The following is a 12482-nucleotide window of genomic DNA, read 5'->3' on the forward strand; positions in this document are numbered from 1 at the left end:
TTGAAAGAACTGAAACATCCACGAAACTCCTTTTATCAGGCATAATTTAAACTCTGCATGGAAAAACCCCTATATGTATAAAGAAAAGTCAACTTCCCTCCTGCTGTGAGCACTCCTCGTCTCCCCCCAGTGCAGGCAGGCTCCTGCAAGATTCCATCTTTTCATTTTTCTAAAAGTGTCAAAGTAGGTTTGGGCTCTGTGACTGGGTGAACAGAGAAGGAATACAGATCGTTCTCCCTCACACCCGCGCACACACAGACACACACACACCCCCAGACATACGTGCACCGGAGCTCCTCTGTTGGTGGCTTTGCCTTGGATCAGCTAGGAAGAACCAAAACTCAAGTTTCTAACAACACATTGGTTTGGACAGTTGATTATTTCTTTCTAATTACCTTTCGTCAGGCAAGAGCTGGTGCCTAGAGAAAACTTTGAAGATTCACAGTGATTCTCAGTATGTAGCATAACAGACCCTGGAGGAGGAGGGCCAATGGGGAAGTTTAAGTGAAGAGAAGGGAGTGTGTGTGTGTGTGTGTGCACACTCAAGTGTGTACACTTGCATGAAGTGGGAGACTTTGAAGTCCCAAGCCTGAGAGGAGAAAGCCAAGAAGGAAGGGTGCAGGGCGTCGGCCCGGGAGGGGGGGACTGGGCTGGGAAGGTGGGTGGTGCGGCTGAAAAGGGGCAGAGGTACAAGGGAGGGAGTGAGAATTGTAGGGTGGCCCACAGCCTCTTTTGTCCTACCCACATGCCAAAGCGTGTCCCTCCCAGTTTCCAAAGTCTACTTCAGGGTCACCTCTAGTCCAATCCATCTCACTCTAGTTCTTCCACGTGGTCTCTGCACATCTGCAGTTGATTACACACAGATTTTGGCTGCTTGGATGTGATTTGTGCTGATATGTGCACGAGGGCGCCCTGTTTCCTCTTCTTCACCCTCTTTTCCTCCCACTCCGTAAGATCCTTGAGGCCAAGGACAAGCCTCTTGTTTTCCTCAACTTTTTATAGCACTTAATAAGTTCTTGACACTTAACGGCAAGTTAATAAATACTAATGACTGACTCTTCTTACAGGGTTAAGTAAGACATTAACCCCAGTTGTACGACTATGGTTATTTTTGGAGATTCTAAATGACTCACTTTAATAATAAAATACCTCAACAAGTCCTAAACCAAGAGCTTTGCCCTGCTGCAGGACAGCGTCCTAGATCCAAACCCTTCCAGGTCAGCCAGACTGTGTCTACGCCTCCGGGACAGTAGCTCCTGGCCCTGGTCCTGTCCTCACCCCACTGTGTCCCAGCCCCATTCCCCCACCCTCTCCCAGTCCCCTCTTCCCAGGCCGAGCCCTTAGGCCCTCCTCCTTAGCTTTTTTTCCTCCGGCTTAGGACTTCTAAAAACTATTTTCGGTTGAATGGTGGATGTTTTTGCAGAAGCTCCACGTAAGGACAGTCTTCCCATGACCACACTGCCCACACCCTCCTGTAGCCTTTCCTGTCTGTGTTCTAGAAACACAAGGAGAGCTTTGACCGCATGATCCCTCAGCATATTTCAGATTTGGAGGATGACTTCAGGCCCAGGCAGCAAAGGCTGATTTCAGGGTAACTTGTGTTTCCAGTGGTGTCCAGCCTGGGGGACGCTGCCCTCCCCCAGTGCCCCACCTCGGCGGCGCTTCCTTCTGCAGCATCATGTTACCAATCACGGAGGGCCCAGCTCTCCTCTCATGACATATCCATGTCACCGATCATCTTACCCTCCACAGAAAGAGAGAAGGGCCTTGTTAGAAACTTCGGTTTTGCTTCTCCTAGCAGATGGTAGCTAAAGCAAACAGCCCAGAGGCAACTTTCACCTCATCCCATTTCTAAGTGTAAGTGTGGATATGTGAAATGATCAGATCATTACAAGGAGGTCCTTGTCACCTCTTCCCACCAGTGCTTTAGAGTTTGAGAGACTCTCATGCAAAACTCAGGCAAGACTGGGTCCCATCTTGCTTCTCCCAGGCAAATCAATCTCTAACTTCACTCCTGGGTGCAAACGCTCTGATTCTCCAGTGTTGAGAGAAGACACTTATGACACCAAGACTTAGCACACATGTACACACACACACACACACACACACACACACACACACACACACACACTCACCATCAGGAAGCTGGTGCAGCTGCGACGGCAGGGCGCTGAAGTAATCGTGCACAAGTGCCTCCTGGGCAGAGACGCGGTCTCGGGGAAAGCCTCTCAGCATTTGCGAGGCCAGGTCTTCAGCTTCAGGAACTCTGCCCAGCCTGGAAAAGTGGGAGAGAAAAATGTGTTTCTCCAGCAGCCTCCCTTCTGAAAAAATAAAGGGAGAAAAGCAAAAAGTAAAGGAGATAGCTCGACTTAGAAGAATGTTTTAACTGGCATTTTCCTGGGAATTACTAAAGTTGATGGCAAGTGGGAAAATAACCCCCATACAAATATGCTCACCCCTGCTGTTACTTAACATGAAGGAGAAAACTCTCGGTATTCTACCACTCAGCTCCCCTGCCCTCCACTGCGTCTCTGGGGATTGTGAACACATAAAAGGCACAGAAGTACTATTATAGAAGCAGAAATATATCATTAAGGATACTTCTTGGAGGGACACAGGAGCCCCAACCAAGCAGAAAAGCCTGATTGAAAATGTTCCGGTCTCTGGACTCCAGGGGTGGCAAGCACAGAATCCTGGGCAGGGAGAGGGAGAAAGGTGATTCTGGAGGGTGAAGTTAGGCAGAAAATATGCTTATTTATAGCATTTCTGAAGCTCAGCCCCCAGAGTTATTAGTTAAGAAGCTCTCTTGGTTCCCCTGAAGTGGAGCAGAGGAAGAAAGACAATTAAGTGTCCAAATCATAGTAAAGACAAGTCCTCGAGCTGACCTCATATTGAATTATATATTTGGAGATTAGCAAATCCATTTATTGAGCAACTACTATGTGCTAGTAGGTGGTTGGCTCTGGGAGATACAGAGCAAGACTCTGTCTTCTGGCAGCTTAGTCTAGTAGAGGAGACAGTCACTCATCAACTTATCACACAAGTATGTAAGTACAACTGTGAAGAGATGGCCCCTATTGTGGTCTGAACATCTGTGTCCCTCCAACATTCCTACGTTGAAACTTAATCACCATGTACCCCCATGATGAGCTGAAATAAAAAAAAAAAAAAAAACTTAATCACCAAAGTGATGGTATTAGGAGGTGGGGCGTTTGGGAAGCAATTAGGTTATGAGGGTGGAGGCCACATGAATGGGATTAGTGCCTTCAAAAAAGAGGCTTGAGGGGGCTCTTTTGCCCTTTCTGCCCAGTGAGGACACAGTTAAGAAGGCACCATCTGCAAATCAGAGAGCTCTCACCGGACACCCAATCTGCTTGCACCTTAATCTTGGACTTCCCAGGCTCCAGAACTGTGAGAAATAAATTTGCATTGGATTATAAATTACCCAGTCTAAGGTCTTTTATTATAGCAGCCTGAACTAAGACAGCCCTGATGGCTGACCTGGAATGGCAGCAGGAGGTGGTCAGGGAAGGCTTTCTTGAGGAAGTAGCCTGTGAGCTCAGAGCTGAAGACTTGGGGGCAGGCAAGGGGCAGGCATTGCCAACAGAGGGACCCTGGGCTGGGAGAGAGAAGAGTGAGTTTTAAAGAAGGGAATCAAGGATGGTTGTCTGGCCCAGGACAAAGAAAGGGAGAGGGGCCTGATAAGAAGCCGGGGAGGGTGGTTTGTGAGTCTCCATGTTTCCTATTTACTTACAATGTTTAAAGGTCTTTGCCAACCTAGTGCCAATCATTTAAGTGCACCCATCTCTACAACCCACAGATACGCTGACAAGTGGAAAACCGCAAGAGGGAAAGCTGTACAGATCCCAGAAGGCAATTAACCACAGGGCCGAGGTCTGACTTTCAGAATTAAGTTGCATGGCCATGAAATACCTTAGCAAATCCCCAATTAAGCAAAAATAGATGGGCTTACTTAATGTCAAGTACACAGACTTGCTTAAAGCAAGAAAGAGCAAGATATTCTTTCCCTTCCAGGTGCCATGATGCAGGGATGCTGGAAGTCCTGGCCCAGAATAGTAATTTGCCTAATTTTTACATGATATTTGCATAAGAAACTTTCAGGTATCTGATTCCCATGACATAAAATGGTTTCTGCAAACAGACAACTACCCTAAAACTCAGGAATAATTGCTTCATAGACAAGATAGAAAGGAAATTTGCAAACCCCCAGTCCTTGCAAATTTCCAGGCCAGTTAGGAGAGAAAGGAATCCAGTGGGGAGGCCTGCTCATTACCTGTGGCCTGAAGAAGGACAGGCAGGTATATTCTCCATCCAGGATATCCTGTCCAGGCAGAGGTTTTTTAGGCCCATGAAATAGAGGTTTTGGGGGTACAAATCACTATTAGTGAGCCTGGTAACAGTCTGGAAGGAGATTCAGGGAAAATCTCATGAGAACATTTTTAGCTGGTCCACCCACACTATTGGGTGGTGGGGTGGGTTGTGTGCCAAAATTGGGGCCTGAATCTACTTTCTGCAGCCTTCAGGCTTTCTGGTTAAGTATGAATCTCCGGTGTGTGGAGGGGGCAGTGGGTAGGTGGTGGTGGTGGTGTGGAGCGATGACCCTCCCCACCCCAATCAGTGACTTGTTCTCTCCGCATACTCCCTCACCCCACTGCGCAGAACAGTGGTGGCTCCAGACCTGCCCTGCAGTGGGGGCTTAGGTGCTGCAATCTGATTCGACAGAGAAGGCCAGGGACCTGTGTCACACTTGTGTTAGCACGGCAGGCATACTGTTGCTATTTAGACTATGTTTATGTAGAGTGTCTGGGGAAACCAGGAAAGGCTGACGGAGCTTTGGAGGGCCTTAGGGGAGCCCCTTTTCTTAAAAGAACAGGCCATTTTTTTAAACTAGACAAATGAAAGAAAGAAGAGTAGGTAGCGATCAGTGACATAAAGACTTCTTTTTTAGGACTTTCCACTTCAACTAACAGAGACTCCCCTCATCCTTCCCACACGGTTGCATCAGGGCTTCTAGCAGTTTCCAGATTTGCTCCAACCTCACAGCCTCTGAACTATGACTGTCACACACCACTTTTCCTTCTCCTCAGCTGGCAGAGGTGGTGACCAAGACAAAGTAGACAGATGAAGTCTCCTCTACCAGTGAGCCAAGTTTGGTGTTCCCTGTATAAGCCACCTCCACACCTCCTGGACATAAGCCTTCCCTGGCAGCCCTGGTAGTAGGACCACTGGATCTGGGCCTTTGGCAAGTGCCCCAGTGATCACTGCCTTGCTACCGCATATCACACTGTTATTGGGGAGCTGAGAAAAGAGGTCTGAGGAATACTAATGTTGCTTCTTTGGGCATGAATGTTGATTTATCGACACCTTCCATGTTTATATCATTCTGCTTCGTCCTGCTACCCGCAGCCTTGCTCGCTACCCGTTGCCTTTATTGTCACATTTCTACACTTTGCCACTGCCTCTAACGCCTCCTGGAATAATTCTCCACTGGTTTCACCCTCTACTTTAGAAATGGAAGTTGGTATGAAAAATGAACATCACAAGTGCTAATTTGCCTACTAGCACCTTTCCATATAGGCTAAATGTTAATGAATATTGTTAGGCTTGTGATGTTAACCACTGAACACCCCAGGAATGTCTTGCAGAGTTAGGGAGACCCATCCACCCAATTAATGAGAGTCTGTTATTAAAGACAAAAAATCCTGTGATAAACCATTCCTTCTGGTAACATTTCAACAAGTGAGAAGTGTTCCATTGTCAAAATAATACATACTTATTCTAGAACACCTAGAAATGCAGAGAAGGAAAATTAAAACTATTTCGTCACTCTGACATAATCTCCTTCACTCAAACATAATCACCATTGCTTTACTGTTCATTTTTTTCCTTCAGTCCTTTATTTTTACACAGATATGTTTTTTGTTTAACAAGAAAAAATGGGGGCCGGGCGCGGTGGCTCACGCCTGTAATCCTAGCACTCTGGGAGGCCGTGGCAGGTGGATTGCTTGAGGTCAAGAGTTCAAGACCAGCCTCAGCAAGAGCGAGACCCCGTCTCTACTAAAAATAGAAACAAATTAGCTGGCCAACTAAAATATATATATAGAAAAAATTAGCCGGGCATGGTGGTGCATGCCTGTAGTCCCAGCTACTGGGGAGGCTGAGGCAGTAGGATCGCTTAAGCCCAGGAGTTTGAGGTTGCTGTGAGCTAGGCTGACGCCATGGCACTCACTGTAGCCCGGGCAACACAGCGGGACTCTGTCTCAAAAAAAAAAAAAAAAAAGAAAAGAAAAGAAAAAATGGGATCATATCATATAACTATGTAGTAGTTATAACATACTTTTCTACTTGACTAACTTGATCATCTTCCCATGACTTTGAATAGCCTTCTGAAACATAATTTTACTGGCTGCATAGCATCTTATTATGTGGGCATACCATATTTTATATAGCCAGTCTCTTATCTGAGTTGGTTCCTTTTTTGTTGGGATGGGGTAGTACTATTAAAATCATTCTATAACAAATATCCTCAGAGAGAAATTTTCATGTACTTGTGCAATTATATCCTTAGGATAAATTCTTAGAATTAAAATTCCTAGGTTGAAGGGTGTACAACATGTTAAAGTATTAATATTTGACTTCTATTGTCAGCTAAAAGCACCAATTCCCATTTCCACCAGCAGCCTAGGAGAATGCCCACCCCTGGTGCAAGGATAATAAATTCGTTCCAGCCAACCTAAATTACCACAGCACCCATTGCTTATAAAAGTCATAAAAAGAATTAAGATTGTGTATAGATCCTAAAAGATGGTCTAGGTGCCAGGACTTCTACCTTTAATTTTAAAAGTTCAGAATAGAAATACAAACAATAAGAAAAAATGAAAATCAAGCTTTGTGGTTATGTAAAACACCATCTACTAACCCATCACTACACATACCTAAAGTCTGGTTTTCTCAGAGGTCTGAGATGACAGTTTTGATTTCCTAGCACAGCCTGGCTCTGAGTATAAAAATCTGCCATACGCAGTGCTGCCATTGACCTCCAAGGTGTAGGACAGGCTGGTCACCATGAGCCCAACTGGATTGTTTTTTTTTCCCTCCAGATCCATAGGAAGAGGAAAGGGGCAGGGATAGAATAGGCACTTTTTTAATGTTCTCAGTTTAGGACATGGTAAAGCAGATGTCCACAATAAGAAATACAGCCAACACCAGGAAGAAACATCAGAGAAATTGTCCTATAATACTCACCACAGGAGCTGTGGTCAGTATTAAGGTGGTTTGCAGATTTGGAGTTGCCATTTATTTTGGAAACCAATAATGAAATGAAAGCCACAGAGCAGCGCTAAAATCCACATATCTCTAGCTACGGGTTAGGGAGCCAGACCATGTTGGCAAGAGAGAGTTCGCACATCTTGAATGAAATGATAAAGAGCAGTTCCCTGGAACCTGTCTCCAAAATAATGGGGAGTTTTGGGTTATATCAGTGCTTGTGAAAATAAGAGTGGAGTGTGCGGGCATCCTGGGTGACCTGTCCCTCCCCATAAAAGATCCTTTGCTAGTGTGTAGTTCCATGTTCCTGACCTAGTTCACTCTTTGTACCCTGGTATTCACTCCACGTGGAGACTGCTTAAAGCATATGAACAGTAAGTATGGAGGAATCAGACGACATTTGGTTAAGTTAAACTACACCACATTTTCAGGAAGGAACAACGTTCAAATGTTCAGTTAGGATCTTGGCCGGTGAAACTCTTCCACGTCTCCCCACCTGCGCGAGTGTGTTTTTCTTTGACATTTGAGCTCGTTTCCCCTGTCTCTGATGTTTTCCTCACTGCCCTTTTTGCCTCCTCACTGAAGCAAAAAGAACAGAGGCTCGGCTAATTACTCTCAGATCAAATAATACTGGTTATTGTAATTGGTCATTGTCCGAAAACACTGAGTTCTTCTGAGCCCCGAGGTTGCCTGGCACAGCTTAGTTAGCTAACTATTCCCGGAATGTCTCTATTATCTGTTTTACTTTGCAAAAGAAACTAGGGATTTGTTGAAAGCTGGTAATAAAAGTCTGCCCTGGTCTGAGCCGAGACTGCGTAGAGAGGGCCTGGGAAAGCATGACCTCCATGAATCAAGCTCCCCCACCCCCCCAAATAGCCACTCAATGATGTTAGTTGGTTTCTCTGTGTCAGAGAATAATAAACCCACTAGGTTTTCTTGCAGGCCAACATTCCCTCGTTCTCAGGGCCTGGGGCATGGCTGAGGGACACAAAACAATTTTAATGACCAAACTCACTGAAAGTAAAATGGTTCATAGAGAAAAACTAACAGACTTGCAGGGGGCTGGCTCTCCAAGAGGCATCTTCCTGGGGCTTTGGGCCCCAGATGGAGGTGCTCAGGGGCTGTTGTTCAGGGACTGAGGTCCAGGGAACTGTCTCCTTAACCTGTTTAAAGATGACTTCCCAGGCCAGTGCTCACCTGTTCCAGACAATCTGAAGGCTTTGAGGCTTCGGCAGCGGGAACCATTCTGGAAAGAACACAGACAAGCATTAAAAAACAAAAACAACCCTAAAATCTTGTTGCCAAAAATATGGTTAAAATTCTGAAAGCTCTTCTTGGCTTGGGGTAAAGGAGGTTCAGGTTATCGTGTAGGCTAACTAATGATTTTTAAAGCCTCTTTTCCCTCTGAATTTTTATGATTTGGTGAAAGATCAGTATTATGGGTTTAATCGTGTGCCACCCAAATTCATATCTTGAAGTCCTAACCCCAAGTACCTCAGCATCTGACCTTATATGGAAATAGGGTTGTTGCAGATATAGTTAGTTAAGATGAAGTCATATAGGGTGGGCCCTAATCCAATTTGACTTGTATACTCATAAAAAGGGAAATTTTGGACAAAGAGGTCATGCGGCAGGGAAGATGACGTGAAGAGACAGCAGGAGAACACGGCCACCTACCAGCGAGCTCTGGGACAAACTTTCCCTTGCAGCCCTTGGAAGGAACCAACCCTGCTGACACTTCAATTTCAGACTTCCCAGCCTCCAGAACTGTGAGACTATAAATTTCTGTTGTCTAAGCCACTGAGTCTGTGATACTTTGTTATAGCAGCCCTAGCAAACTAATATAGTCAAAATATTCAGTAAGGTCAATGAACATTTATTTAACATGTACTGTGTGCAGAGCATGTGCCAGATGCTGGGGAAAATACAGAAGAAATCAAAAGAAACCTTCCTTTGCTTGCAGAGCTTATAATTCATTTGGGAGAACAGAATATACATGCATGAAATGTGACAAATGATGAGGCAAAGTCTCAAAGACTCAAAAATGGTAAAAAGTGAGGGGAGCTAATTTTATATGTCATTTGCAGTAAAAATGCAAGTGAATTGTGGCTTGAATAGTCCAAAATAGGTGATAATAAAAGTTTGTTATTTTCTTTGGAGTACTTCATAACATTTACCTTTGGATATGTGTGTTTCTATTATTCTTGACACTATTTAACACAAACTAAAACTACCCTGAAAGGGGACAATTTCTCCTTCATTGTAGAATTACTAATTGAATGCTGATTCTACGTACGGCCATAAGAGGAGTTTTGAGGGGGTGCAAAATCCTTCTTTTCTCACTCCAAATTGAGAAAAGAATATTTCAACTCTCATTTAAAATGATATTTCTGCCTTATACTTTTTTTTAGGCCTGAACTGTAAGAATTTTGGTTTTAAAAAATATCTTCCTCTAACTCCTATATGAACAGAATACGGAAGACTTTATCACAACAAAGAATTTAATCATAGTTGGGCAAAAAATTATTTTGATAATACTGACATTTATGTTGGCATGTGCATAGAAAGACCTGGAAGACTACTCACTAACTAGCTAGTGATAGTGGTTATAAGGGGTTACCTTTTTTTATTTTTATGCCTATTTTCTCAAACTTTCTTTTAATAAAAGCGTATACAGTATTATTGCATAATTTCAAAAGTAATTTCAATTAAAAATTGAATTTATAGTCCTAAGAGTTATAGAGTGAAAGAAGTGATCAAAGAAAGTGATTTCAGTGAGTTTTCAAGGTCAGGTGCAATCAAATGGGACCTGTCTTCTGGTGTTTTATAGTCCCAGGTGGGCATTAGGGAAGCACTTGCATTAATATAGACAGGTTATTTACTCTCTGTTCAGTATAATTGTTCCTAAGTTCAAAATAACCAGCAAAGATAAGAATATCTGGCATTTGTTTAGTATGTTTATTTCCAAACCCCACTTTCTGCTGCCTATTTACAGTTCTTTGCTGGCCAAACAAAATTAAAATATTTCCTCATTCAGTCATATCCTAGTTTCCAATCAACATAATTAAATCCATTTCAATCCTCTCCCATTTTCTGTGTTTTCCTTCTGAGAGCTCTGAGTGCTGTGTTTTTTGGCCTTTAAATATTTAATACTATTTCTGACTCCAGTGTTGTTCTTGTGGAACATGGATTGGGAGTTAGCTGAATTCGGGTTTGAATACTAACTCTACTGCTTCAGTTTTGCTGAGACCTTACTCAAGATCCTTTGACCAAGGTGACTCTCAGTTTTCTTAACGCAAGCTGGAGTATTCATCTCACGAGGATGCTGAAGCAATCCAACAGAACAACGCACGTAAGGTTGTTGGACCACTAAACAAAATACCTCCTATTTGCTTTTCCTTTCTCTTTCTCTTCCTTTGAAAAGTAATGGTCAGTGTAAACAAGGCGTGTTTGGGCATTTGGACCCGGGATCCAGGTTTTGAATCCACGTGATGCCACTTACCAGCTGTGACCTAAAGGTGTTGCTTAATCGCACTGGGCCTCAGTTTTCTCATCTGTGGAAGGGGGATAATAATAGTTCCCACTGCACAGAGTTGTGAGAATTAGGATAGTAAGTATAACATAAGTGTTTTCTCACTCTTTATCTCTCTCTTTTTTTTTTTCCCTGTTTCTTTCCCTTATCTGATGTAGCATGCTTCTCTCTCCCCTCTCAGGTATTTCTGCCTTACTGTTCTCCTTGGAAACCTTCTATAACTGTTTCTTTCTCCTGAAATTCTAACTTGCTCCAAGTTCCAGTTCTTATATCTGGGTTGATTTCTTTTGAGTCCTCAGTGTGGGCCAGAGGTATGTTTCTTAGCCGTGTGGTAGAGTAACACGAACACAAGCCCAGGCTTAAATCTCCTTTTTGCTACTTATGAGCTCTGAGACTTTGGGGAAATTGCGTAACCTCTCTGGTTAATTAATTGAGAAATTTCCAAATCTGTAAAAGGGGACCCATTTTCCAGCTGCTGGGAGGATTAGACAAGATTAAGCATGTGGCATTTAGTAGGGGCTCAATAAGGGTTAGTCTCATTCCTTTTCTTTTCTTTTTCTTGTTTTCACCTCTCATTTTGGAGAGGTAGCATGGTCTAATACAGTGGTTCTCAAGCAGAGCTGAATATTAGCATCACCCGGGGAGCTTTTAGAAGAAAGGAGGCCCTGGAGTCTGATTCAGCTAGTCTGGGGAGGGCCCCAGCATTGGTTGGGTGTTGTACTGTTATGTCTTTAATGGTCTCCAGATGTTTCTAGTGAGGAGCTAAGACAGAGGACTGCTGGTCTCGCAGAGAGGGCAGGGTCTACCACTCACCAGCAACTCGACACACACTTTTCTGAGGCTCATTTCCTCATCTGTAACAACTCAAGTGAGGTGGTTGTCCTTCCAAATGAATCATGTATATAAAACTAATCAGTGTATATTAAAATTGCAGAACACAGTGTCTGACATGTACTTAATATGTTGCTCAAGGACGTGAAAGAAGAAGCATGACAAGGGAAAACTCAGTTCTTATAAATTCTACCAGAGAAGGGTGACTTATCAGAGTTGCCCCAGGACCCCAGGAGTGACAACATCTTGTACTTGAGGGTTCGCGTTCTGTGTAGACAGATTGTGCTGCCTTCCCACATCTATGCTGTAGCTATAATAGCTGAGATAGAGGGATTGATGTGTCCAGGGTCAGTCAGGGAGCAGCTACGGGGCAGAAGCAAAGCCCAGTACCTATTTGTGGCCTACCCTCCCACTCAGGCAGATAACCTGATGCCGAATGACCTTGCCTCTCTCATTGATTTTTTCCCAGTAGTTAAGCTGTAAGTGATCAGTGAGAGAATGATCCACAAACAGATAGGCATTTTACACAGCACCATTTCAAGAGGAGCCCGTTTCTCTGGCTTCAATAGCCTCTGAAAATAATAGGTCTGGAGGTAGCTTGTTTCCCTTCTCCTTCCAAAGATGATAGTACATCATTAGACCAGATTTTTCCTCATCTCCTCCCTCTGCAGTTCTCTTTAAAAGAGTTCTCATTTGAGTTCAGTTGGAATTTGAGGCAGGAAAAGCCAAGTAAGTTGCAAAAGAAAACTAAATAAAGCAGAACATTTAAATTTCCAAACTAAAAGGAGTAAAATTAAAACGAGGGCAGAACTGTTGCTACCATAGTAAAAAT

At 43.7% G+C, this 12482-nt stretch overlaps 1 protein-coding gene across 3 annotated transcripts in view; it reads right to left on the bottom strand.

The window, feature by feature from the left end:
* The window catches only part of CDK15 (cyclin dependent kinase 15), a 75159-nt gene that overhangs the window by 8057 nt on the left and 54620 nt on the right, over window positions 1–12482 (bottom strand). For all 3 annotated transcript variants that reach the window (XM_045559719.1, XM_045559718.1, XM_045559720.1), the window contains exons 11-12: window positions 8485–8533; window positions 2136–2275 (exon numbers count right to left, since the gene is read on the bottom strand). In XM_045559719.1, the coding sequence (XP_045415675.1) occupies window positions 2136–2275; window positions 8485–8533 (189 nt within the window). The remainder of the gene's footprint in view (window positions 1–2135; window positions 2276–8484; window positions 8534–12482) is intronic.

Source organism: Lemur catta, chromosome 8 (assembly GCF_020740605.2).
Source record: "Lemur catta isolate mLemCat1 chromosome 8, mLemCat1.pri, whole genome shotgun sequence".
NCBI lineage: Eukaryota > Metazoa > Chordata > Mammalia > Primates > Lemuridae > Lemur > Lemur catta.